At 33.8% G+C, this 27,294-nt stretch overlaps 1 protein-coding gene across 3 annotated transcripts in view; it reads left to right on the top strand.

Moving 5' to 3' along the window:
- Positions 1 to 27,294, top strand: part of FSTL5 (follistatin like 5) — an 838,888-nt gene that overhangs the window by 528,892 nt on the left and 282,702 nt on the right. For all 3 annotated transcript variants that reach the window (XM_030916851.1, XM_030916843.1, XM_030916838.1), the window contains exon 7: positions 21,952 to 22,118. In XM_030916851.1, the coding sequence (XP_030772711.1) occupies positions 21,952 to 22,118 (167 nt within the window). The remainder of the gene's footprint in view (positions 1 to 21,951; positions 22,119 to 27,294) is intronic.

Here is a 27,294-nt window from a genome sequence, read left to right as displayed (position 1 = left end):
ATGGCAAGATGAAGGCGTTTACAGCCCTATCTTATCCATATGGACAGGCGACCCCATGCGTCCATTTATAGGCTCTCCATGAGGGTCACATTCCATTCCCAGAGCTATGAACATCTGCTTTTCTGGGATAGGAATCTTGGTGATGTGAAACCTTCCTGACTGCACATCCGTTCATAGGCTGTCTGCAGGGGAAAGCACATCACACGCTGTTGGCTCATTCTGGCAGTCCAACCTGGCATCGTCTTTATACAATCCTGCATGCAATTTTGTATTTACAATAATCAGGAGCATTTCATTATTTATTCCATAGCAATAGTTTCAGGGGGTCTCCCTACAACACTATTCTGTTTTTCTTGATGAGGGAAAAAGCACATCTTTAATTAATTTAATTGTTTTCTATGAGGGTGGACTCTGTGAGCTTGATCACTGGGGTTTATTTCCAAGTGTGTGGACTGTATATATATACATACACACATATGTGTTTGTACATTTATATATTATATAATAAGTATCATATATACTACATACAAATATATCATAGAATATACATATTTATATGTATAATATATTAAATTATTGCATTCATCACAGATATGTATATTTACCAACCTGCTTATGAAAAATGAAGTTTTGGTTTATTATTTTTTCATCATTCCATTGCAGTCTTCTTTTGAGGAGTTAATATTTTTAGTTAGTTCACATGTTTTAATTGACAAATAAAAAATATATATCTATGGTGTGTGGCATGATATTTAGACTATGAATACATTGTGGAATGGCAAAATGAAGCTAATCGATATATGCATTAATTCACACTTTTTGCGGTGAGACTGGGGAGGTGTTGGTCAAAAAATACAAAATTTTAGTTAGGTGAAATAAGTTCAAAAGATCTATTTATTGTACAACATGATAATTGCAGTTAATAACAATATATTACATACTTGAAAATTCCTAAAGAATACATTTTAATTGCAGTCTTCTTAGTCTTGAGAAAAGTAAAGTGCAAACTGTAATGTCAGTTCTTTAGAAAAGGGGAACACCCTTTCAATTCTCACATGGAAGCAACAAGGGCCAGAGTTTAGCACTGATATCCTTGAAACTTTGTAGCTATTTTTTTTTTTGTCCTGTGATTCTCCAATAGTACTAATAAGATCATGAAGAGAAGCAATAAGATTTCCAAATGTGTGATACACACAAACAGGCAGACACTCAATACTTGTTAATTAATTTATGGCCATTAAAAAGAAATAAAAACAACATAGTATAAAGTGGTACCTATTGATTTCAATCTTAGATTATGTATTTTTCCCTGAGATGCCATGCTTTGTTCATTCTTGTTTTCTTTTACTCTTCTAACTTCTTTTTTCTCTTTGTCTCTATCTGCCTCTCTCTGGCTCATTCCCTCTCTCTCTCTGGCTCTCTTTCTGTCTCGTTGTATTATTTCTTTACTTGGAAATACATGCAAATTAAATGTTATAAATGACCAAACATTTCTTAAAAGAAATATTCTGTAGTTTCAAAAGAGCATTTTGTAATGTTGTGATCAAATTCAGTGTCAGTTACATGTAAATCCCCTAAATTGGGATCATTTATTTTAATTCAAGGGATGTTTTAACATTTATAAAATTGTATTATACGTGAAGAAAGAAGAATTGTACATATAGATTCATTCAGTAAAAATATATTATTTTTAACAATTTATTTTTAATGTGTTTTAAAAATTGCTATCTTAATATAGTTTTAATATTAAAAAGTATTTTAAATGTTTAATATTGAAATTAATATGTGGAATAAAAAGTGAATGAATTGATGTATGGTTATTGATATTCTTGGAAAACCTGAAAATAACCTAAAAAACTACATTGATCTCAAGGAAAGCAATTATTTTTGTATATTACTCTGTGTGTGTGTGTGTGTGTGTGTGTGTGTGTGTGTGTGTGTGCATTTTCCAAATACTGATGTGAATAATTTTAAGTTTGTTTTTTTTTAGGGGCCTTTATTTATTTTATTTCTTAAAATAATTATTATGCTTTAAGTTCTGGGATACATGTGCAGAATGTGGAGATTTGTTACATAGGTATACACGTGCCATGGTGGTTTGCTGCACCCATCAACTTGTCATCTACATTAGGTATTTCTCCTTATGCTATCCCTCCCCTAGCCCCCCACCCCCAACAAGTCCTGGTGTGTGATGTTCCCTTCCCTGTGTCCATGTGTTCTCATTGTTCAACTCCCACTAATAAGTGAGAACATGCAGTGTTTGATTGTCTGTTCTTGCGTCAGTTTGCTGAGAATGATGGCTTTCAGCTTCATCCATGTCCCTGCAAATAACATGAACTCATCATTTTTAATGGCTGCATAGTATTCCATGGTGTATATGTGCCACATTTTCTTTATCTAGCCTATCACTGATCAGCAGTTAAGTTTGTTTTAAGCAAATAAGGTGTCATAACATAAGACTGGAATTACTTGGATTGGTAATGTTCAGTAGTATAATCATATTAATAACTTTTTGTTATTTTTTGTTTGTGGAATGCCTACTAAACATTTGATATTAATCAAGATTTCTATGATATAGCTATTACCATTTCCTTTAGTTTCCAGATGATGAAACTAAGATTCTGAAACTAGAGTGATAGAATTTAAATTCAGAATTATACTAGAAGCCAGCTTGCAATGATCTGATGTGATTTGTTTCCTACAGTTGTATCACACAAATTAGTTTATATTGGGTAATATGCCACATTGCAAGGTAATATCTCATTTATAATAATAATTAATGCAGTTAAAAAATCTAGTACATCCTTTGTAATATTTCTTTTTCTACAAAAATATGACTTTTTATCCATATAAGTTATACATTAAGAATTTTTGGAAAATGTCTATGAGATAGCACCTCATTAGCATAAATTATATTATGGTTCCAGTTTTAAGTAAAAAAAAAATTTCCTTTAAAGCACATTGCAGAAGTATTTCTTAGTAATGTATTAAAATCTAATTATGAAACATGCCTTCAGGAGAAAAATACAATTACTTGTCTAACTAGAATTTTAATATTTGAATCCAGACTAAATTAATGCATCCAAATGTATGCTTTCATGATAATACAGTATTTCTCTGTTTTTTAAAACTACTAAATGAGAATTTTGATAAATAAAAAATGAATTATATAAAGGTATAATTTCTCTGAACTCAATATGTTCTTAAGTTGTTATTTTAACAAAATGGTGAACTTAATATATGAGTGATATAATATTAAATTGATAATTAAGCAATATTAGATAAATATTGTGTTGTGTGTTCATTTGTATTATGATTTTGAAAATAAATAGAATATTAGCTGATATGCATATATTAATAGAAAATATCATGTTATACTTTTTATATCCCAAATTCAAAGATAAAATAACAAATGTATGTATTTATCACTTTTATAGAAAGAATAACACTAGTTAAATATGTTCTCACATAATTTTGTGTGATATTTCTTAATGAGAATGAGTAAATAATCATTGATCAATTATTATGTTTTTTAGTTTTTATTGAAATGATTCAAAGGATTCCTATTAGAGTCATGCCTATCTGGTGAATTGAAATGCTTAGGAAGTATCCTGCTTTATCTATATTCTTGTTTTTTTTTGCCTTTATGTCTATTGGTATGCTATTAGTTTTGTAACTGATATCTCAACTGAGTCAATCCAGAGTATAAAGCCAATCTCAGATACTGATCCATAAGACCTCTGTGTGGAAGAGAGGGTCTCCATCCCCAGTGGAGCCCCAGAAATGTGGCAACACTGCACATGAAAGCCCAGGAGAGTTCTCCCGGGGAAAGAATTTATATGCAACTCTCTGCTAAACAGAGTATGGTATGTCTTGACTGAAAAGCGTCTTCTTCATTTCTCTCTGTGGCTACTGCACATTGACAGACTTTGTTACATTTTTCCTGATAAACTGTTAAGTTACAGACCTTAACTCCTAGCATGGTCATTGTACCTCTTAAATGTATAATGTCCCAATCAAACAAGCCAATTCGGGAGACACTTTGCAGTGTGATATAGTCATATGACTGCAGTGTCATGCCTCAGTGGGACTGGAGAACATCCAAAATATGTTGATAGACTATGCAGTTCTGACTGTTGAGTCTTGGAGTGTTTTTCTTCTTTTCTGCCAAGAAGGGATGTAAATATAAAAATGATGCAGACAATCTATTACGTTTAGTATGTTTTACATCAAAGACCAGGGCAGCAATGGGGAAAAGAAACCAATGGGTGATGTGATTCTTCACAAGATATTTTTCTGTCTTTTATTCTTGTGTGATATTTCTTAATGAGAATGAGTAGTTAAATCATCACTGATCAATTGTTATGTTTTTGAGTTTTTATTGAAGTGATTCAAAGGATTCCTATTAGAGTCATGCCTATCTGGTGAATTGAAATGCTTAGGAAGTATCCTGCTTTATCTATATTCTTGGTTTTTGCCTTTATGTCTATTGGTATACTATTACTTTTGTAACTCATATCTCAACTGAGTCCATCCAGAGTATAAAGCTGGATATAAATATATTTCTCATTAAAAAATATCTTGTACATAACTTGCATTGAATCTGCTGTATCAAATCTTTCCTTTTTTCCCCCTCATTTCTATTCTTTCCCATGTAGGCTTTCTTTGGCAAATATTTTCTTTTCATTACAACGTAAATGCTTTAAAACATTAAATTTTAGCTTCTTACACATGTATGTGTATATATTTGTGCTTTTAATATGTTTTTACATCTATATATGTGTGCTTTTAAAGCTTCTTACTAAAATATGTTTTTAAGTATATTATCAAAATATGTTTTTAAAAACACTTCTATTAATAGTGAAAATCTATATTGTTTATATTTTGCAGTAACCCGTCTGTTTCCCTGACAAAAACCTGAGTTCTCAGGCATTTGTATAGCATTTAATTTCATGGAAATCTTCCAGTAGTACTGTATTACATAGGATTTTTAAAGACCTGCAGTTTCAAGGCAGTGATATTTTTAAAAAATTATGTCTAGAAGATGGTAAGAGAAGTACATATTTAGAGTAATTAAAAGTCTATTCATTTTCAGAAAAGATGCATTCCTGGCCTTATAAGTGATATAAAATGATCACTGTATGACAATAATTGTAGGCTTAAGAAATGTTTAGTTTTTTTTATTTATAAATAATTTTATTTGAATTGAAATGCATATTTAAGCAATCTAAAACATACACATTCAATTTAAAGTAATTATATTCCTTCCTATATACGTTATTTCAATGTTCTTATAATAAAGTATGTGTGCACACACCTATGTAAAATACATACAGATTTGGCCCTTCACATCTGTATGTTCTGCATTCATGGATTCAAATCAATGATGGATTAAAAAAAAAAAAGAAATGTTTAGTTTTTAATTTAAAAAATTACATTAAATCAATCAACACCTTACTTTTTTTTTTTTTAGTTTTTTGGGTTTTTTTAAAATTTCTTAGACAAAGTCGAGAGAAAATTTTATGTTTATGGCTTTTTACTTTGGGACAAGTGAAAATAAAGAGAAGATAATTTGTATTTTTCTTCAATTCTATGTATCTCTAGAATTATAAACCATAAGTAGATGTTACTGGTAGTCTCATTAATACTTTGTAAACTCTCTCGTAAACATGAACGAAATGAATGTTGGAGAAATGCAAAATTTGGCCATTCTTCCTGCAAAAAAAAACAAAAGCAAAAAACTGATTTCTAATTGTGTTTGTTAATTGGCACCTGGTGAATTTAGGCTCCTGTGCTGTCACAGAAACTGAGATGGGGCATTATCTTCCTTGTTGACTCCCAGCACTCTTTGAGAAAGGTATTCCTGGGTCTTAAACTATCAAGAGGCTGGATGAAGATTTATATCTTAAAGGGGCACAGAAAGTATTTATAATTGTACATTTTGTCAACTAAATACTCTGGGAGGTCAGAGGAGCAAACCTGTCTGAAGTTGAGTCAGGCAGAGGGAGACATTTAGGCAGTCTTGGTCAGATCTAGGTCCCTCTGATTTCTTGGAGAGAAAGTGGTGGCAAAGAGTTGACAATAATTACTTGGTAGGTTTCCTTCTCAAAAGCATTACTGTGTAAGCAGTTTACTGGTTAAAGACACATTTGAATTAAAATGTTCCCTATTAAAATGTAAATACTCTCTTGAAGAATCAAACTTATTCACAGATTAGTACTGTGAATGATGTACATGGGATAATCAGATTGCCTTCCTTCTGGCTGAGAATGTGCCCTGAGAATTTGTATTTTGATTGGATGTTAAGAAGAGAGAAGGAATGATAATTCTTCTACGTGACAGACTTACGAAGTCAGACCTGGTAGGATGCTACTGTCACGGACTAGAAATTTCATTTAGACAAGACAAACAGGACATACTTTTTCATGTTGTTTTGGATTCTGGGTGTAGCAACTGTTATAGTTGTAGAAATTCATCCTGTGTCATTATTTGCAGAAGTCTCAAATATATATTTTTTTAAGTGGTGGAGTAGTTTATGAACTCACTCATATCTAAATGAGAGCAATTTTCATGCACTCTCTATGTAATTATCTTAGGTTTAGTGTTCTGAACCAAGAGAATGAGCAGAAATAAACAGATATTTTTAAAACTTGCATGTGTCTAAGGAATGTAAAAGCAGCAAAGTAATGTTTCAATGAATAGGCAACTTTCCGTAAAAACCCTGAGAGTAAATATTTTAGGTTTTGCATACTGTAGGTCTTAGTAGTAACTGCTAAGCTCCGCATATATAGAGCAGAAAGGAGTCATAGACAGCAACAGAGGCAATTCAGTAAGAAATGGGTATGGCTGTGTTCCAATACAACTTTATTTTCAAAAACAGGTGGCAGAACAGATTTGATCCAGGGGCATAGTTTGCCAAGCCTAGGTCCATGGGAACCTTTGCTGATGTAAAGAAGGTTCTAATATACTTAACTCTTCTGCAATCTACCTGAGTGAGCGCTCTAGTTGCACACATATGGTGATATGCACAATGTAAAAAAGGAGCTAAGAATTTGTCAATAAACTTGAAAGCGACAAGAAAAGAAAGGCTCTCCAGACAGAAATGTCTTTAGAGTTGAAAAGGGCAATTCATTAGCTGATTAGAGCTTGACTGCCTTGAGAATAGCCGACTCTCTTTTTTGTAATTTTCTGTTCATCAATCCTGCAAATCTTTTGACCTGTGCATTAGAAGGAAGATTCCCAGGCTCACAGCTGACATTCATTACTAAACCTGATGCTTTTCCCATTGTAAATGAATAAATTGGTATTCCAGTATAAACAAAGGTATCCTGTGATTTTGATTAGCTGAGTTAATCCCCAGTAGCCTAATTAATTCTGGATGAATTGTTAAATTTGTTTCTAGATTTGCATAGCTAAAGCCCAGTCTTTGGACCCTGTGAAGAATTGCCAAAATGAACAGCCAGTGTTCAATTCCCCGTATTTTACATCTGTTTGTTGCAACCTGCTAAAGGGACACTCACTGTAAAACTTCATAGTGAAGGCAAATTCTCTGGATCCTAGTTTCAGTTTTATCAGTAGTAGCAGTGTGTTATTTGGCAAATAGCAATCTCTTTTAGCTGAATTGTTTTAATTAGGCAAACAATATTAAAGTCTTTTTTAGTCTGAAAGGCCCAAATTCTATTACACATGGAGGGATTAGTTCATTAATTTAGCTCTGACTAACTGTCATCTAAACCATAGTGAAAGATGTTCAATTTATTAAAGACAGAGCAAATAATGTGTCATTTGATTGACGCCAATATTAATTTCCTGGGGTTTCCTTGAGATAAGTTGAGGAAATGCACACAGGTTAATATTCTTCTCTTATATCTGTAATAGCTTTTCAACATGGCACTGAACACATTTGTTAACATATAGGAAATGGGTGTTGATTAACTGATTGCTTTATCCTGACTGACAAATGAAAATTCACAGTGAATTCTTCCGATTAGATTCCTTCCTTCATATGTATATGCAATTTCTCTTCCCAATCTACCACATTGAATTTCATTAGTAAGTGAAAATACCAAAACTTAAAAAATATATTAAAGATGGTAAGTTAATTCTGTATTTCATGCATTCAATATTTCACAAATTTAGAATATAACGTCATTTTTTTTTTCAAATCAAACATAGTATTTACACCAACAAATCATACAGGAAACCATACCTGACATTTTTTAACATTTAGTTGATATTTTTGTAAGTAAAACAGTGATCATCATTATGTTTGATGTCTTTTTATCTTGTGTACATATATTTAAATACAACCCTTAAGGACACTTAATTTCTATGTAATAATATAACCAAAGTGTAAACACCTTATGATCTACCTTACCTAAGGTTTATAAATGGTCTTGGTTTTCCTCTTATTATTAATTAGTATCTATGAAAAATAAATCAGTATTATTTTGTGTATGTAAAATATGGTCATCACCAAACCTAAGGTCATTTAGTTTTCTCCAGTTATCATCTAGGATTTTTATAGTTTTTTGTTTTATATTTAAGTCTGTGATTTAGTTTTAGTTGGTTTTTCTGAATGTGTAGGGCTTTTGTCTAGCGTCATTTTTTTTTTAATGTGAATGTTTATGTGTTTCAGAACAATTTGTTTAAAATGTTACTTTTCTACCTTGCATTGTCATTTCTCTTTGTCAGAGATGAGTTCACTATATTTATTTGGGTCTATTTCTGGCCTCTCTGTTCTGTCCCATTGATCTATTTGTCTATTCTTTCACCAGTGCTACACTGTCTTGATTACTGTGGCTTTATAGTAACTCTTGAAGTCAGGTAGTGTCAATCCTCTAATATTGTTTTTCCTCCTTCAACGTTGGTTCATCTTGATCTTTCACCTCTCTAGACACCTCAGGATTCGTTTATTGATATCCACAAAATGACTTGCTGGAATTTTGACTGTGATTGCATTACATTTATAGATGAAGTGGAGAAAAACTGGCATCTGGATAACACTGAGTTTTTGTTTTCATGAGCATGGATTATCTCTTCTTCTTCTCCTTCTTCTCCTTCTTCTCCTTCTCCTCCTTCTCCTCCTTCTCCTTCCTCTTCCTCCTCTTCCTCTCCTCCTCCTCCTCCTCCTCCTCCTTAGACAGAGTCTCTCTCTGTCGCCCAGGCTGGAGTGCTGTGGCGCGATCTCGGCTCACTGCAACCTCCGCTTCCTGGATTCAAGCAATTCTTCTGCCTCAGCTGCTTGACTCACTGGGATTACAGGTGCGCGTCACCACGCCCAGCTAATTTTTGTATTTTTAGTAGACAAGGAGTTTCACCATGTTGGTCAGGCTGGTCTCAAACTCCTGACCTCGTGATCCACCTCCCTTGGCCTCTCAAAGTGCTGGGATTACAGGCATGAGCCACCACGCCACCCTCTTTATTTACTTCTTTAATAAATTCATCCAAGCTTTAAATTTTTTTATATAAATCTTGCGGCCGGGCGCGGTGGCTCAAGCCTGTAATCCCAGCACTTTGGGAGGCCGAGACGGGCGGATCACGAGGTCAGGAGATCGAGACCATCCTGGCTAACACAGTGAAACCCTGTCTCTACTAAAAAATACGAAAAACTAGCCGGGCGAGGTGGCGGGCGCCTGTAGTCCCAGCTACTCAGGAGGCTGAGACAGGAGAATGGTGTAAACCCCAGAGGCGGAGCTTGAAGTGAGCTGAGATCCGGCCACTGCCGGCCACTGCACTCCAGCCTGGGCGACAGAGCGAGACTCCGTCTCAAAAAAACAAACAAACAAACAAACAAACAAACAAAATCTTGCACATGTTTTGTTTTCTTCTTTAGCTTGTTGATGTGATGAGTACATTTAATTGATTTTAAAATGTTGATTCATTCTTGCATACCTGAGACAAATACCAAAGTGTCATAGTGTATAATCATTTTCATATGTTGTTGGATTCTATTAGCTAATATTTTGTTGAGAATTTTTAATCTATGCCTAGAAGAGATATTTTTCTGCAGTTTTCTTTTCTTGTAATGCTATTGTCTGGTTTTGGTATTAGGGTAATAATGGCCTAAGAGAATGAGTTAGAAAGCATTTCTTCTTCTATTTTGTGAAAGAGATTGTAGAGGATTGATACAATTTCTCCCTTAAATGTTTGGTAGAATTCATCAGTGAATCCATCTGGGCCTGATACTTTCTGCTTGGGAAGGTGATTAATAAGTAATGAGATTTCTTTTATAAGTATAAGCCTATTCAGATTGCCTGTTTCTACTTAAATGAGATTTAGCAGATTGTGTCTTACAAAGAATTGGTCCATTTAATCTAGGTTATCAAATTTGCGGGCACAGAATTTTTTGTGCAAATTTTATTATCCTTTAAATGTCTATGGGGTCTGTAATAACACTGTATTTTATTTCTGATGTTGGTAATTTTGCCTTGTTTCTTTTTTCTGAGTTACTCTGGTTTCAGGCTTACTGGTTTTATCTTTCAAATAACCAACTTTTGTTTTCATTGATTTTCTGTATTGATTTTTTGTTTTCAATTTTATTTCTTTCATGCTCTAATTTTCATTCTTTCTTTTTCCCTGCATACTTTGGATTTAATTTGTTCTTTTTATTTAATTTCCTAAAGTGAAAGCTTAGATAATTGATTTTCAATCTTTCATCTTTGTTGATATAAGTATTCAATGCCTGACTCTTTTTCAAATGATTGTTTTCTCCCTTCTCACCTATTATAATGAAGGACTTGAAGTCCTTCCATCTTTGCATTTTTCGTCTCTAATGCATTGAGAATGTTCCCATTCATGATCACAAGATGGCTAATAAAGCTTTAATTATCTCTTCTTCACGTGAGAGCATCACAGGCAGAAAAATAAAAATAAAAATCAGAATCAGTATCTACTTCATAGGGCAGTTAGGAAAGTTAAATGAATCAAATACTTTGGAAAATGCTTAGCAAATGATATGTATTCAGTTAATACTCACAATTATTTTCTTTTACGTATGTCCTACAAGGAGTAACTCACATAATGAGATTTTAAACTTAATATAACAAACCTTGCAATGTCAATATCTTACTATTCCAACCTACATACTTGTAATGTTAAAGTCATTCTGTTATCTGCATCCTTGAATTTTTCCAAGTCATAAAGTTAAAATTAACTTGACCACTTTGAGTGGACACCCAATTCTCTCTGTTAGTACAGTTTTTGTTAGGTCAGGTTTCACATGGAAACTATTCTTCATAAAAAGAATTGTTTTCCAAGTTGTGTGTGTCACGCATATCACTGAATAAATAGACTGCTCCTTTATTAGTTTAGTTTAAAATTCAACTTTATATAATTCATTTGAAAGAGAAAAATTAAATGAAATTTAACAGAACCCTGAAAGACAATTGTATATTTATAAGACCACTAAAAGGAAGTCCAAGTAATGAATTAAAAAAGAAAGTGAGATTCACTATTGTCAATATGTAAAACTGCTTGAATTAATATCAAAATATAGTTTTGTCTGTAGTATTGTACCATCTTTATTATAGAAAGAGAATATAATGACAATAAAAAAACAAAATTTCAATTTTGCACAAGAATTTTTTCTTCATTGTTTTACAGAAAAGCTTTCATTGAAAAGTCTTTTATTCATATATTTCTATAACTTCTCAATCTCACTAATAGCATAGGAAGAAACTATCATTTTGAACTAGTTGCTAAATGCTTTTATTTATATTTGTGATTGTAAGTTCTCCTAATTACTTTCAGAACTTTTGGCAGAAATAATTATATTCTCAATTTTATATTCAGAACTTTTCTTTCTGCTGGCCCCTTTTCCTCGGAATAAACTTCAGATTCTTTTATCCTGTTTCTTATCATACTGTTTTCTCACCATATAGGGCTCTTCTCTTTTCTTCTCTGTCCTGTATATTAAAAGTGTCTTTAAAAATTACGTGTTATTATTTCTGTTATCTCTTTCTAACAGCTAAACTCTCTGCGTTTTCTATGTCATAACTCTAAGCGTCTGCAAGGGATATGGCTAACTTGGTCCTTAGAAATGGGTTGACCAGGAAAGTTTGCTAGATGAGACTTCCTTTACTAATGGAGCAAATTGATGTGTACATTTACACTCTTGTTCATGAGTGTGTAAGGATTTATATATACATACATTTCATATATAAGAATTTACGTTGCTTTGTATTTTTCTCAACAGTTATTCTCATTAGACTTTTAAATTCAAGCCAGTCTGAAGGGTTTTGGCTTAAATTTTCATCTTCCTAATTGCATAGTTAGTTCAGCAATTTTCAGATTTTTCTTAGCCATATGGACTATTTCATAAAGCACTTATTCAAGTCTTTTATTGATTTCTTGATTGGTTTGTTAACAAGTTGTTTACATTTTTCTTAGTGATGTGTAGAAGAATTTATTTGAAATATAAGATTTTTGTCAGTTTTGTAGGCGGCAATTATCTTCTGCTTGGTGACTTGTGTTTTTGGTTTTTTAATAGTATCTTTTGAAGAATAGATATTTTAAATTATAATGTAGTCAAAGTTATAAATCACTTTCTTTATGGTGAATTCATTTGTATCTTGTTAACAAAATCTTTCTCTACCCAATGTTATGGAAATAAAATTTTATATTATCTGGCATTCTTGAACTATCAAAGTTTACTGTTAAACTTTAACATTCATATTTAAATACCTTCCTCCTCCTCCTCTTCTTCTTCTTCTTCTTCTTCTTCTTCTTCTTCTTCTTCTTCTTCTTCTTCTTCTTCTTCTTCTTCTTCTTCTTCTTCTTCTTCTTCTTCCTTCTTTTTTATTTTATTTTATGTTTTTGCTTTCCATTCCTCGCATCTGTGAGTGTTCATCTGGAATCATTTTTCTTCTGTCTGAAGAACATTTTTAGAATTTAAGGCACGTTTACTAGACATGAACGTTCATGCTTCTATTTTTTGTAAATATGTTAATTTTATTATAATATTTGTGTATTTCTATAAAACTCTAAGATCAGTTTTTATTTTGTTGCATAATTTCCAATATATCGTCCTACTGCTTTCTTGTTTCTACTTTTGCTGATGAAATCAGTTATATGTCTAACTCTCCTTACCATATAGGCAGGCTGTATCTTTTAATTTGCAAAATTTTAAGATTTCTCTCTGTCTTTGATATCCTTTTTAAAAAACAAACAAACAAACAAACAAACTTTTGCTTTAGGTTCAGGGGTACATGTGCAGGTTTGTTATGTTGGTAAATTGAGTGTTCCTAATTTTCTTTAATTTCATTGTTAATTGACTGACTGACATGGCTTGACTGTGTCTGCACCCAAATCTCAACTTTAATTGTAACTCCCAGAATTCCCGTGTGCTGTGGGAGAGACCCAGGGGGATGTAATTGAATCGTGGAGGCCGGTCTTTCCCATGTTATTCTCGTGATAGTGAATGAGTCTCAGGAGATCTGATGGGTTTGTCAGGGGTTTCCACTTTTGCTTCTCCTCATTTTCTCTTGTGCTGCCATGTAAGAAGTGCCTTTCACCTCCCACCATGATTCTGAGGCCTCCCCAACATGTGGAATTGTAAGTCCAATTAAACTTCTTTTTATTCCCAGTCTCAGTTATGTCTTTATCAGCAGCATGAAAACTAATATGGTACATTGGTACCAGTAGAATGGGGCATTGCTGAAAAGATACCTGAAAATGTGGAAGCGACTGGCACTGGGTATCAGGCAGAGGTTAGAACAGTTTGGAGGGCTCAGAAAAAGACAGGAAAATGTGAGAAAGTTTGGATCCTCCTAGAGACTTATTGAATGGCTTTGACAAAAATGCTGATGGTGATATGAACAATAACATCCAGGCTGAGGTGGTCTCAGATGGAGATGAGGAAGGTGTTGGGAGCTGGAAAAAAGGTGACTCTTGTTATGTTTTAGCAAAGAGACTGGCAGCATTTTGACCCTGCCCTAGAGATTTGTGACACTTTGAACTTGGGAGAGATGATTTAGAAAATCTCGCAGAAGAAATTTCTAAGCAGCAAAACATTCAGAAGGTAACTTGGGTGCTGTTAAAATTATTCCATTTTAAAAGGAAAACAGAGCATAAAATTTGGGAAATTTGCAGCCTGACTATGTGATAGAAAAGAAAAACCCATTTTCTGGGGGAGAAATTCAAGCCAGCTGCAGAAATTTGCATAAGTAGCAAGGAGCATAATGTTTTTTCTGAAGACAATTGGGAAAATGTCTCCAGGCCATTTCAGAGACCTTCATGGCAGCCCCTCCCATCACAGGGCCAGAGACCCAGGAGGAACAATTGGTTTCCTGGGTCAGGCCCAGGGACTCTGTGCTGTGAGAAGCCTAGGGACTTGATGCTCTGTGTCTTACCGGCTCCAGCCATGGCTGAAAAGGGCCAATGTACAGTTTAGGCTGTGGATTTGGAGAGTCCTGGAAGCCACAAGCCTTGGCAGCTTCCATGTGGTGTTGAGCCTGCGGGTGCATAGAAGTCAAGAATTAGGATTGGGGAACCTCTGCCTAAATTTTAAAGGCTGTGTGGAAATGCCTGGATGCCCAGGCGTAAGTTTGCTGAAGGGGCAGGGCCCTCATGGAGAACCTTACTAGAGCAGTGTGGAAGGAAAATGTGGAGTTGGAGCCCCCCCACAGAGTCCCTACTGGGCCACTGCCTAGTGGAGCTGTAGGAAGAGAGTCACTGTCCTCCAGACATCAGAATGGTAGCTCCACTGACAACTTGCAACATGCACCTGGAAGAACCGCAGAAATTCAGTGCCAGCCTGTGAAAGCAGCTGGGAGGGAGGCTGTACCCGGCAAAGCCACAGGGGCTGAGCTGCCCAAGACCATGGGAACCCACCTCTTGCATCAGCATGACCTGGAAGTGAGACCTGGAGTCAAGCAGATCATTTTGGAGCTTTAAATGTGACTGCCCCCCCCCCCCCCACCCCACTGGATTTTGGACTTGTATGGGCCATGTAACCCCTTGGTTTTGGCCAGTATCTCCCAGTTGGAATGGCTCCATTTACCCAATACCTGCACCCACATTGTATCTAGGAAGTAACTAGCTTATTTTGATTTTAAAAGCTTATAGGAGAAAGGGACTTGCCTTGTGTCAGATGAGACTTTGGACTGTGGACTTTTGGGTTAATACTGAAATTAGTTAAGACTTTGGAAGACTGTTGGGAAGGCATGATTGGTTTTGAAATTCGAGGACATGAGATTTGGAGGGTCCATGGGAGGAATGATATGATTTGGCTGTGCCCCTACCCAAATCTCATCTTGAATTGTATCTCCCAGAATTTTCATATGTTGTAGGAGGGACCCAGGGGAAGGTAATTGCATCATGGGAGCTGGTTTTTCCTGTGCTATTCTCTTGATAGCGAATAAGTCTCACAAGATCTGATGGGTTTATCAAGGGTTTCCACTTTTGCTTCTTCCTCATTTTTCACTTGCCGCTGCCATGTAAGGCATGCCACTCATGCTTTTCACCTCCTGCCATGATTCTGAGGCCTTCCCAGCCATGTGGAACTGTAAGTCCAGTTAAACCTCTTTTTCTTCCCAGTCTTGGGTATGTCTTTATCATTAGCCTGAAAATGAACTAATACACTGACTCAGTGTGAATTAGTCTAGTTTTTTGTTTGCTTTGCTTGAAATTTGATGTGCTTCTTCAATCTATTGATTGGTGTCTTTTACATTTATGGAAAACCGTCAGCTGCTATTTCTTCAAATATTACTTCTCCATTTTTTTTCTGTTTTCTCTTTCTGGGATTCAAAACAACCCTGTTTTCATTAACCTTGTCTGGTTTTTGCTTTTTATTCTGTAAAGTTTCATTTAATCTCTTTTCTAGCTTACTATTTCTCTTTTTGGCTGTGTCTAATCTGACCTTAAGTACATACATTTAATTATTAATTTCAGTTAGTATAGCTTTCACTTTCATAATTCCTAGTTGATTTTTCACAAACTTGTAATGTTTATAGTTCTGTTTTTTATGGTCAAAATTTCTAACCTGGAATTTTATTTTCATAAACATAACACATCTTACAATCTTATTGGATTATTTTTACTGTTATGTGTTGTTTCTGCTCCTTCTCATCATGCTGTCTTCTCTTTTGGTGGGTCATATTCTGGTTTACAGTTTTCTGGGTATTGTAAATACAAAATTGTTAATAGCAAATATCGGATGAATACAATGATATTAACTTACTCCAGAGAGATTTTGTTTAAGACATCTAGGTAACAGCATGCTGCAGTCCATATATTCAGTCGTAGACGTTGGCATCTTAAAGTCCTAGCACAGAGATGGACACACTCCATTATTTTCCCTATCCCATATGCCTGGAAAACAATAAGCCACATAATAACATCTAAGTATAGCTATTATCTCTTCAAAATGAAAAAAATCCTCAACGGAATGTGCAATTCCAGGTGTAATCTCATCTCTCAGTTACAGTTCTCTTCAGAACATAGACTGGGCAGTTCCTCACTATCCTGATATTTCTCTAATGCTTTTAAGAATAAATTATTTGTATTTAGTTCATACTGTTTATATGTTTGTTTGCTGTGGTGTCACTTCTGTGAATGTCCAATTTATCCAGTCTATTGTTACCAAAACAAAATTTCTAGACCTTTTAAATTTTGTTTTGTTTTAATTTTATAAGATTCATAGTTATTGTTTTACATAGTAGTGCATTTCTAGAAATAATGATCATGTATCAATAAAACTTATAATTTTGGCATTTTATAATATTTAATAAGTAGATATTTTGTCTCAAAGATTCTAAGCATTTCATCATAATAACTTTGTGAATATCTTGACATGTCTAAATTATGTAAGCATTACCATTTATTTTGAAGTCACCTATTTCCTGACAAAATATGCCATCAGAATTTCCTTATTACTTAAAAACCTTGTTATTAAGTAATTGTGGTTATCTTATTATGAGAATAATTAATTTATTCCATTTACACTTTCTAAGTGATTTTCTTTTTGTGATCTATTTCTGGCTTAATATTGTATTACTATATGCATTTAATTAGCAATTTCTTTACTGAAGTAGAGAAAGGTAAAGTACCCGTTATTAGGAAACATTACTGACAAAATTTATTCTAGGCTTCATTCCTATAATAGGAATAATAGGCGTGATGAGGGATAATAAGATTATGAGTCTAGTGTTTAAACAGATTTAATGAAATATTTAACATAAGTCTATAGTTAGGAACTTCAAAGATGTCGATATTTAGAAGACCAGAATCTTGGTTATGAAAAGTTTGCTCTTCTTACGATATTAAAAGATATCTTTAATCAAAGTTTCTAAAATCATCCTTTTTAAACTAGTGTTTCACTAATATTCATAATATTTCACTTTTTCTATATGTGTTAAAATCACATAATATTAGGTATTTGAGGAATTGCCATATTGTCTTCCATGATGGTTAAACTAATTTACACTCCCACTGACCCAGCAATCCCATTACTGGGTATATACCCAAAACTATTAATTACCCTGTTACAAAGACACATGCACACGAATTGAAGTTCATTGCAGCACCATTCATAATAGCAAAGACATGGAATCAGCCTAAATCCCCTTTAATAATGCACTGGATAAAAAAAAATGTGGTACATAAACGCTATGTAATACCATGAGGCCATAAAAAAGAACAAGATCATGTTCTTTACCAGGACATTGATGGAGCTGGAGGCCATAATCCTTAGCAAATTAATGCAGGAACAGAAAACCAAATACCACATTTTCTCACTTATAAGTGGGAGCTAAATGATGAGAACACATGGACACATAGAAACAACACACACTGGGGCCTATTAGAGCATGGATGGTGGGAGGAAGGGGAGGATCAGGAAAATAACTAATGAGTACTAGGCTTAACACCTGAGTAATGAAATAATCTGTACAACAAATCCCTATGACGCACGTTGACCTATGTAACAAACCTATACATGTATCCCTGAACTTAAAACTTTAAAAAATTACATATTTTTACCCAAATTTATATTACTACTGGTAGGATCTAGTTGCTATTGAAATCAATGCCTTATAAATACCCACTAATCATGCTGCAAGTTGTACTAAACAATACTTGTGTCTTTGGCTTCAGATTCTTCCAGCAGACACTTCGAATATTTCATTCCTTTAAAGCAAGCTCTTAGTTTTTCTCTAAGCCAAGTAGTAAAAATGAGAAAGCATAGAGAAGCATTCACAGTGTGAAACTATTTTACTTGCCTCTTAACTTCCCTAAGCAATCAAAAACAAAAGCCGGATTAAAAAGGTAGTAATAGTCCTCATAATGTGAGATCAGAAAAAAAAAAAAAAAAAATCATTACAATTTTGCCGTAAATACTTGAGAGGGCTTCCAAGAGGAGGCAAAGTTTATAAAGGAAAGAAGTGCTGAAGTGTATCAAAACACTCAGTACCATATGTTATACTTAGCCTATATGTTTTTACCTTTTGCTAGGGCACCAGGTGACTCTCCACACATGATACATGTTGAGGTCATTAGAGCAGAAAGAATGCAGAGGGGTATAAAATGATTGGTGCTATTTGTTGCAAAGATAGTTTCTGTACATAACTAGCATAAGCTGTTTGCATATAGAATGCTATAAAATGAAACAAGTCATTATTAATGTATATCCAAGAAAACTATAGTTAATAAAAGATTGTTTTCAGTATTTTGTTTCAAAATTCTTGTTTTTAAAGTAGCAACTGTAGTCACTCCAATGTACACACACACTCAGAAGCAATTTAAAATAATAGATACAAAAATCATTTTTAAATTGGATTACAGCTTGATTCATAGTTATTGTTTTACATAGTAGTGCATTTCTAGAAATAATGATCAAGTATCAATAAAACTTATAATTTTGGCATTTTATAAGCATTTCACTCAACATTAAAGCATTCTTGATATAATTTAAGAATAAAAATGTTTAACATTTTTAACTTGTAATATTAAATCTGTGCTAATCTGTGCTTCTTAGTAACTATCACAAGACAAGTAAAGATGGGGATGGCAATTCTGTAGCTAAAATAAAATGCGCTGCTAAATTTATTTCAGGAAAAGGCCATTTGATTTTGAGATGTAACCAGTGAACATGATTGGCTTGGTGTTTTTTTCTATACAACATAGTAGTGAAGAGGTGAAACATACAGCATGAAATATGCAGAAAACAAATCTAAGAAATTATCAAATATATAGTTATTTAATCAGTATTACCAAGAAATATATGTAAAGTCATTTTAAAATGTAGCCATAAAATTAAAAAGTAAGTTTTTCTGTGCATGTTAATATTCCTGGTGAATAATAATCTTTATTCTAATTACACATCTTATAAAAAAATACATTTTAGAAAGATTGCCCACATAATGTTATGCCAAATCTCAGCATTTATTCTAAGATGATTATATTATCTAATTACCATTGTAATATTTAACTATAAAAAGCTCAACTAATTCAAATGGCCTGGGACTTAATAACAGATGCGGAAGGTTAGTGAAGAGATTCCAGGGTAACTTACTAGCAATTGTATTTCTAAATGGCAGAATAGCCAATGTTCACATGCTGTTTTTAGAACCAGATGTCCCATTATCTCCTCTATAATTTAATGAGGAACCAGAAGCTGAAATTCAGGAATATAAATGGGAAATTATTAATAATTCTTACATGATACTCTACACGATGCCGTTACTTTTATAATGTTCTCACTTTCTGTTAGTTTGTAACGTTAAACAAAGACATAAACACTGTGTCTGCAGATTTCAACTTTTAGTGTTTCGAATTAATTGAATAATTTTAACTTATTTACGTATATATAGATATGTCTCTGTATGAGTGTATGTGTGTGTTTATGTTTCTGTGTGTGTGTATGTGTACACATATATGATGTATAACAGAGTATGTATATGACAGAATATATATTAATCTAAAACAGACTGAAAATATTCCCCATTTTTTTTTTTTTTTCTTTTTTGAGACGGATTCTCACTGTGACGCCCAGGCTGGAGTTCAGTGGCATGATCTTGGCTCATTGCAACCTCTGCCTCCCGGGTTCAAGAGATTCTCCTGCCTCAGCTTCCTGAGTAGCTGAGACTACAGGCCTGTGCCACAATGCCTGGCTTTTTTTTTCTATTTTTAGTAGAGACGGGGTTTCACCATGTTGGCCGGGCTTGAACTCCTCACCTCAAGTGATCCTCCCGCCTCTGCCTCCCAAGATGCTGAAATTACAGGTGTGAGCCACCGTGCCTGGCCTTCCCTATGTTCTTATTACTCAGGAAGCATTGAAATAAATGGTAATACGGATAAATCTGATTCAAGGTTAGACTCTCACACAAAGAAATGGACAAGATGTTTGTTACCCATTTCTGTCTGATTTTCTGTCTGTATTTTGGGTGATGTAACAAACCAAATAATGAATTGGGGCCGAGTCTTTCTCTAGTAGAATTTTCCAATTTCAAGAGCATTCCTGTTCACTTTGACAACACAAAACAATGATAACTTAAATAAGCGTGACTTTAGGTTTAGAGATGAGATGCTATATAACAGAATAGGAGTGTGAGTATATTTCTGTTTCATTTTATCAGATAATGAGGTGTCAGCCAGTGGTGAGAACACCCCAAATCACTCAACATTTAACGTTTGTGTATGTGTTGAGGAGGTGGTGGATTATATGTTTAATCCAGGCCCTTAATCCAAACACATATGTCATGTTTGGCATTGCAATTTGTGATGATACCAAAAACCAAATAACTCTTTATGGGATATTTATGTTCTATAACAGTCACTTGATTAGCATCTCAAGGGGAAGACAGGATTAAGAAATAGAGACAATGTGGTAGAATGCTGAAAGGGAGGGAGGGGGCTTTCTCAAGAAGAATGCAGCCATCGCACATGATCATATTTATTACAAGTTAGGGCACCACTTTCCTCACTCAACCCCAGGGACAAAGATCACAACCTTAACAAGGGGACAAAGGACAATTATTTCACTCCTCTACATTGACATTTAAGTCAGAAATTGTGGTATTTCTTACGTGGTCAAGACTATGAGCAAAGTCAAACTACAAGACTCAAATCATAATGTAGAAAACTTCGTGTCTGTGAATGTCAGCAGGAAACAAAAGGGCTGTTTTTACATGGCTGCAGAATTTATAGACATTATCCTAGTCATCTCTCATGAAAATTGACAATGATACAGTTGATAATTCTCCTAGTTGGTAAGGATTATCTGAAAATCAAAAAGGAAAGCCAGATCCAGATTTCAATTAATGTTGTCCAGCAATAGACAAAATGTGTACATCGGCAGAAATTATCAGCAGAAATGTATATACTCGTTAGTTAAAATATGATATTTAACTTTAAGAATCATGAAATAACTATTCAATACCAATGCGATCTGGTAAAGACAGCTGATAGAATTCTACTTAATTGCTGTTTGGTTGGTGGACTTCAGACTTTTACTTCTTCAACTTCCCAAACAAATCTTATGCCTTCGGAGTCAACATGTTTCCCAGCATAAAGATGCCTTTTACCCAGTCTACTGTGCTAGTGTTCTCTGAAGCCAGCCAGCAATGATCTCACCTAACCTACAATATAAATCTATCAGTGAATAAACAGCATCATTTTTATTTCAATGCCAATGACACACTACATGTCGATTTGGCAGTTAAATAATTTATCTCTCTTTTGGGTGCAATCTGCCAGGCTTATTATAACTCTACTTCTGATATTCATTTCATGCTTAATAGTTCTGTGCCTCATGAGGATGCTTGTCAATCAATTAAATTGAAATGTCATTCTGACCTTTTATTGGAAACAATTTTCTCTTTTTTCATTTCATCACAAGCTTTTTTCCCTTTTATTCAAATTAAAAGCCTTAATTACTAGTATTCAGTAGCTTTATACTACTTAACCTTACAAAACTACATGTTCATCAACATTACTGACACTTTATCTTCACAGAAGTGATCCAGTTGAGTCTACCGGAAGATCAGAAACTAAGCATCACTGCAGCAACTGTGGGACAAAGTGCTGTTCTGAGCTGTGCCATTCAAGGAACCCTGAGACCTCCCATTATCTGGAAAAGGAACAATATTATTCTAAATAATTTAGATTTGGAAGACATCAATGTGAGTACATAAATAGAGTTGCTTTATAATGTATATATTTCATATGATATACGCTAGACTTTGTGATGTCAGGGGAGCTTAATGAAAATTGGATGTAGAATAAAAGAGAATTATTGGAACATTGCTATATCTAATCTACTGACTGAGAGGTTTACTATAGGTTCTTTGGACCTATATGTGTGTTCAAGTACATATGTATGAAATTGTTCACCTTCACAATTTTGCAAAAGGAAAAATTAAGATGCCATTAACAGGAAATGTGATTGTATGTATAAGTGTATGTTTGTTTTTATGTAATAGGAATCTACAGCCATTAGAAATCAGTGAGGGGGATTTATATGTGCTAACATGAAAATATAATATTTATATGTGTTTATATTAAAATATCCTATTATCTTACAGAATACTTCTATGAACCTAAAAATATAGGTTGTTAATTTGTAGAAAATTTCTAAAACTGTTTATATGAAATAATTCACAGTGTTGGTTCTAAGGATAAGGATAGGATCAAGATAGAATTAGACTTACTTCTAATAGATACTCTTTTTCACTTTTTGCATTTCTGACATGTGCATATATTAATTTTCACTAAGAAAGGATTTTAAAAACTAATACTTTACACAGTTACTTACTAATAATATTCTAATACTTATGAAACACATTCTAGAAAGATCACAGATTTGTATGACTGGCATCACGTGGCTTTCACTGAAATAATTACAATAAGTACAAGAATGTAGTTCTCTGATTGGTCGATCTGGGGTCATGTGTTCACTAGGCAATAGGAACTATACCAACTCCCATGAAATCATCTATGTTATTATTGAGTAAGAGTTGGATAGTTTCTCAATAAGTGAGTAGGTCAAGAAAAAAAAAGCGCTCAGAAGCCTTTGTACTCTACTACTCTTGGTTAATCATCTCTGAAAATAATGTTTGCAGGTCAAAGATCTGACTGTCAGAATATCTATAATTATCAATAATATCTATTTGATGCTCTTATGGTTGAGAAACAGCCTATAGCTTGTGAAAAATCAAAAGACAATAAAGACACTTTTTGCTTTCAACATGTCATAATGTATTAGAAATGAGAAATATTAATCAAAGCAAAAATATATTTTCCTAGCATGAAAGAACATGTTTTTCTACTCAGGTTCAGTTTTAGAAATTTGGAATTTAAACTCAATTCAATAAAGTATAGCTTCAAAAGTGCAACAAAAACAGAAACAAACTCAAGGCCAATCACCTGTTCCTTCCATGCTTCTGTTTAAAGTGAGCATCAAAAAGTGAACATTATCCTGCAAGATGAAAAGTAAAAATTGGGTGCTTATGGGGTATCTGTGGAAATGAGATGGGGCAATCCCTTGCTTTAGTGATTTTGAAGTTTTATGTTCTCTTTCGTATTTTTTATCCTCATTCAAGAAAGCCATCACTTGTCCTCTTATTCTTGGCTGCTTCATAAAGAACCCCTAAAACACAGGCCTGAGATGGAAGCCCAAACTCCTATTGGTTATATCTTCGTAATGTTTTTGTTTAATGTCCTAGAATATATCAAAAACACAGAGCTTCTTCAATTTTTATCATTTCTTATTTTGATGGAGTTTTCTGAGTTTGCATATATGTGGAAACTTTTCTCAAAGACTATCTGAAGAATAATGCTTAATTATCTAAGATGCAAGAACATTGAGCACATTTCTCAGGAGCATTTAAGATACTTTGAGAGAAAAAGTCCTTGACAGAATCATTGTGGATTTGCTTTATGGGTTGTCATTTCTACACTTTATCTTTTCTTTTTTTTACTGCCATCCATACTCTTAAGCTTTCCACTGTTGTTTTAATAGGCCCAGGGTATTTGAGGGTGCTGTGGTCTGAAAACCATCATTATAAATTCCTTTAAATTATTTCAAGAATAATTTGAAAGTATATGCTATGATTGATGTTCTCTGGCCAACTTGCAAAAGTGGACACATTCTTGTACATGGATCTGAGAAATTCTTTTGTTTCCATCCTAATACTTCACTCTGTTTCAGAAATTCAAAATTTTTGGAAAAATGATCACTGGATAAGTCAGGTCTCTAAAATATACATAAATATTAGATAAGTTCTCACAAAATGCATTTATTGGATAAAGTTATTTTGTATCAACTTTATAGAACAGATACATTTTGAGAATTTTAAAAATGTTTTCAATATTTAGAAAGTTTCAGTTTCATTTTGAGCCATATTTAGTTAAGCTGAACAAACATTCCTAATCTATCGCGTACATAGAACTATCAGCTTCTCAAAATTAAAACAGCAGAGTGCAAAGATATCTTTCAAAGAGGAATATTTATTCAAATTTCCAATATATTCCTGGTGTTTTTGTTTAAGTACTGTAGTTTCAAAAGTCAAATTATGAAAATACATTTTGATGCATGTTTCAATATAACTATATAATGTGACAAATATAAAATACCACTTAAACTGTCTTTCATTGGATACTTATTTATGCTTAAAATATGCTAATAAGGACTTTACTATGTAAATAAACAACATACATATTATATATATTGATTTATTCATTTTTTGGCACTGTCGAGTGGATATATGATGTGTTTTCTTGTTACCCAATACCTTTTGAACAGCCCTTCAATGTTTTGGCAATTCTTACCCCATTATTTTTGCTGGCTAAGTTGGAAACCAAAAATCATACTTGTTTAGCCCTCCTTGTAGTTAGGGAGCAGATATGTAAATAAGGTTGTAACACGGAAACCAAAGAACAAGATTTCATTTCATGAATAGGAACAGGAAAATGCAGGTGTTCTACAAAATTCATTCTTCCCACCATTCTTCCTGTGACAGAGGACACTATTTTCAAGGACAACAGTGACAAAAGCTCTGGAGTTTTTCAGTGTTCAGCTACAATGGGGTATCCAATAGGCCAATTTCAATATGTGCCTTGGGCATCTTTGCTGGCTTTTTAGACCCCAAGCCTGATACTCAGATCTCTTGAATGTTCTACAAGCTTCCTAGTAGTCTTTATTAAATTTCTTGCCTGCTTAAAACTACCTGGAATGGGTTCTGTTGTTTGCCACTACGAATGTTGTCTAATTAATTTTGGGATTTAATTACATTAAGAAATATCTATAATTCTGTTTGCACAAGATGAGTTTTTCATTGTTCGATATGGATTTCTGATGTGTTGAAAGATTTTCAAAAAGGTCATATGTGAGTCAGTTTATATAACCTGTAAGTACATTATCTATTTTTACAAAAATGAATTTAATTCCCATTAAATTATATAAAGTTAAATTAATAAGTGCCTTTCATGTCAAAGGAAAGCAATGACAATTTTCAATATCCTTTCTGACTTTTGAATATCTATATTAGGTAGGATTAAATGTATAGTCACCTAGAGAATACATAAATACATTCTAATTGCAAACAATTAAAATAATATAGATGTGTTTTAAAAACGTAACTGCACCTCATTTTTATATCCCCTCATTTTCACATTTGCTATATTTAATTAAAATATATTTTTATTTAATTCTTGAGTGCAGAAGAAATCCCGTGTGTATACATGTACTCCTTTCATGCATTGCATATATAATTTTATTTCTTTAATAAGATAGGTTAATATTATCTCATTATCTCACTAGCCCTAAGAACAACAACTCTATGAAGCAGGGAATGTTATGCTCATTTACATGAGTGAATTTTTGTTTGTTTGTCCTATAGAGGGTCTGGCTCGTTGTCCAGGCTGGGGTGCAGTGGTAGAACCACAGCTCCCTGTAGACCTGAAGTCCCACCTCAACCTCCCAAGTAGCCAGGACTACAGATGTGAGCCACTGCACCTAGCTATTTTTTAATTTTTTTGTAGAGATGGGGTTTCTGGGTTACCCAGGCTGGTCTCAAAATCCTAGCCTCAAGTGATCCTCCTGCTTTGGCCTCTCAAAGCTCTGGGTTTACAGGCATGAACCACCACGAAAACTGATGATAAAAGAGATACTTAACTGTTTACTCAAGGTCTGCTGAACTAAGTGATATCAGGTGCTGGGATTTTTACATAGCCCGATTGCCTCAAGAGCAGGAGTTTAACCACTGTGTGCAAGTGAGGTAATCCAGTTTTCTGGTGCTCTTTGGAAAATACATCCCAAATAACTCTAACCCTTATATGTTACAGCTAGATTTGCTATACTGTGCTATTATGTGTGGGTCTAGTTGATATTCAATTGATGTTTGAAGGTTTCCATTTTGTCTGTTTTATATTTTGCATCCAATGAATAAAAGCATACCGCCAAACTACAGGAGCCATTATGACACTGGTTTGCAACATGGGCTGTGGATTCAAACTGTTTGGATTCCAATTAATCTTCAGTCACATAGGAATGATGTGATCTCAAGAAAAGTATTTAAACCCTCTGTGCCGCAGCACCCTCATCTGTAAAATGAAGATAACAGTAACATTAACTCATATTTTTTGGTGAGAATTAATGAGAAAAAACACTTTAAATCTGTTAACACCATATGAGGCACATTGCAAGTTTTCTATGAAACGACATCTGCATTTTCTCTTCTCTTTCTTTCCCGTTCTTCCTCTCCCTTCCCCTTTCTTCTCTTCCTCCTTATATATGTTTCAAGGAGTACATATACCCTTAACCTACTTACAACAATAGGAATTTACTATTAGGTTACATGTACTACCAAGAAAGATTGGGAATTCACAGGAAATGCTGGAAGCCCCTTTTATCTAGTTATAATAGCGACTGGAAATGGAGACATGGAAGAATTTCTTTCGTTTTCTTTCTTTTTTTTTTTTTTTTTCAGTTCAAGGAAGGTTTAGGAATCATGCTATCTTTTCTCTTGATTAGCAATCTTTTATTAATCCCTGCTCTAAAAAATCTGCCATTATGTTCACTCAGCTGGATAAATCTGCCTGTATCTGTGTCCTCTGTATGCCCACATTTCTGAAAAAGCTAAATGCCTTATTTTGATTTGGTTCCTAGTTTGTGAGTTCCTTTGGTAAAGGAAACTGAATTAAGCAAGCTGAGACAAATATAGAGTATTCAGAGAAACCTGGAGAGGAAATAAAATAGAATTGGTTGTCAGGATTGGCAGTCAGGAGTGAAAGAAAAAGAGAAGTTGAAATGCGGAACGGTTTTGGATGTGTTAACGTGACAAAGAAAGTTGTCAGGAA

Source organism: Rhinopithecus roxellana, chromosome 2, assembly GCF_007565055.1.
Source record: "Rhinopithecus roxellana isolate Shanxi Qingling chromosome 2, ASM756505v1, whole genome shotgun sequence".
Lineage (NCBI taxonomy): Eukaryota > Metazoa > Chordata > Mammalia > Primates > Cercopithecidae > Rhinopithecus > Rhinopithecus roxellana.
The sequence above is the reverse complement of the archived record's forward strand: the minus strand, read 5'-3'. Positions and strand labels throughout refer to the sequence as shown.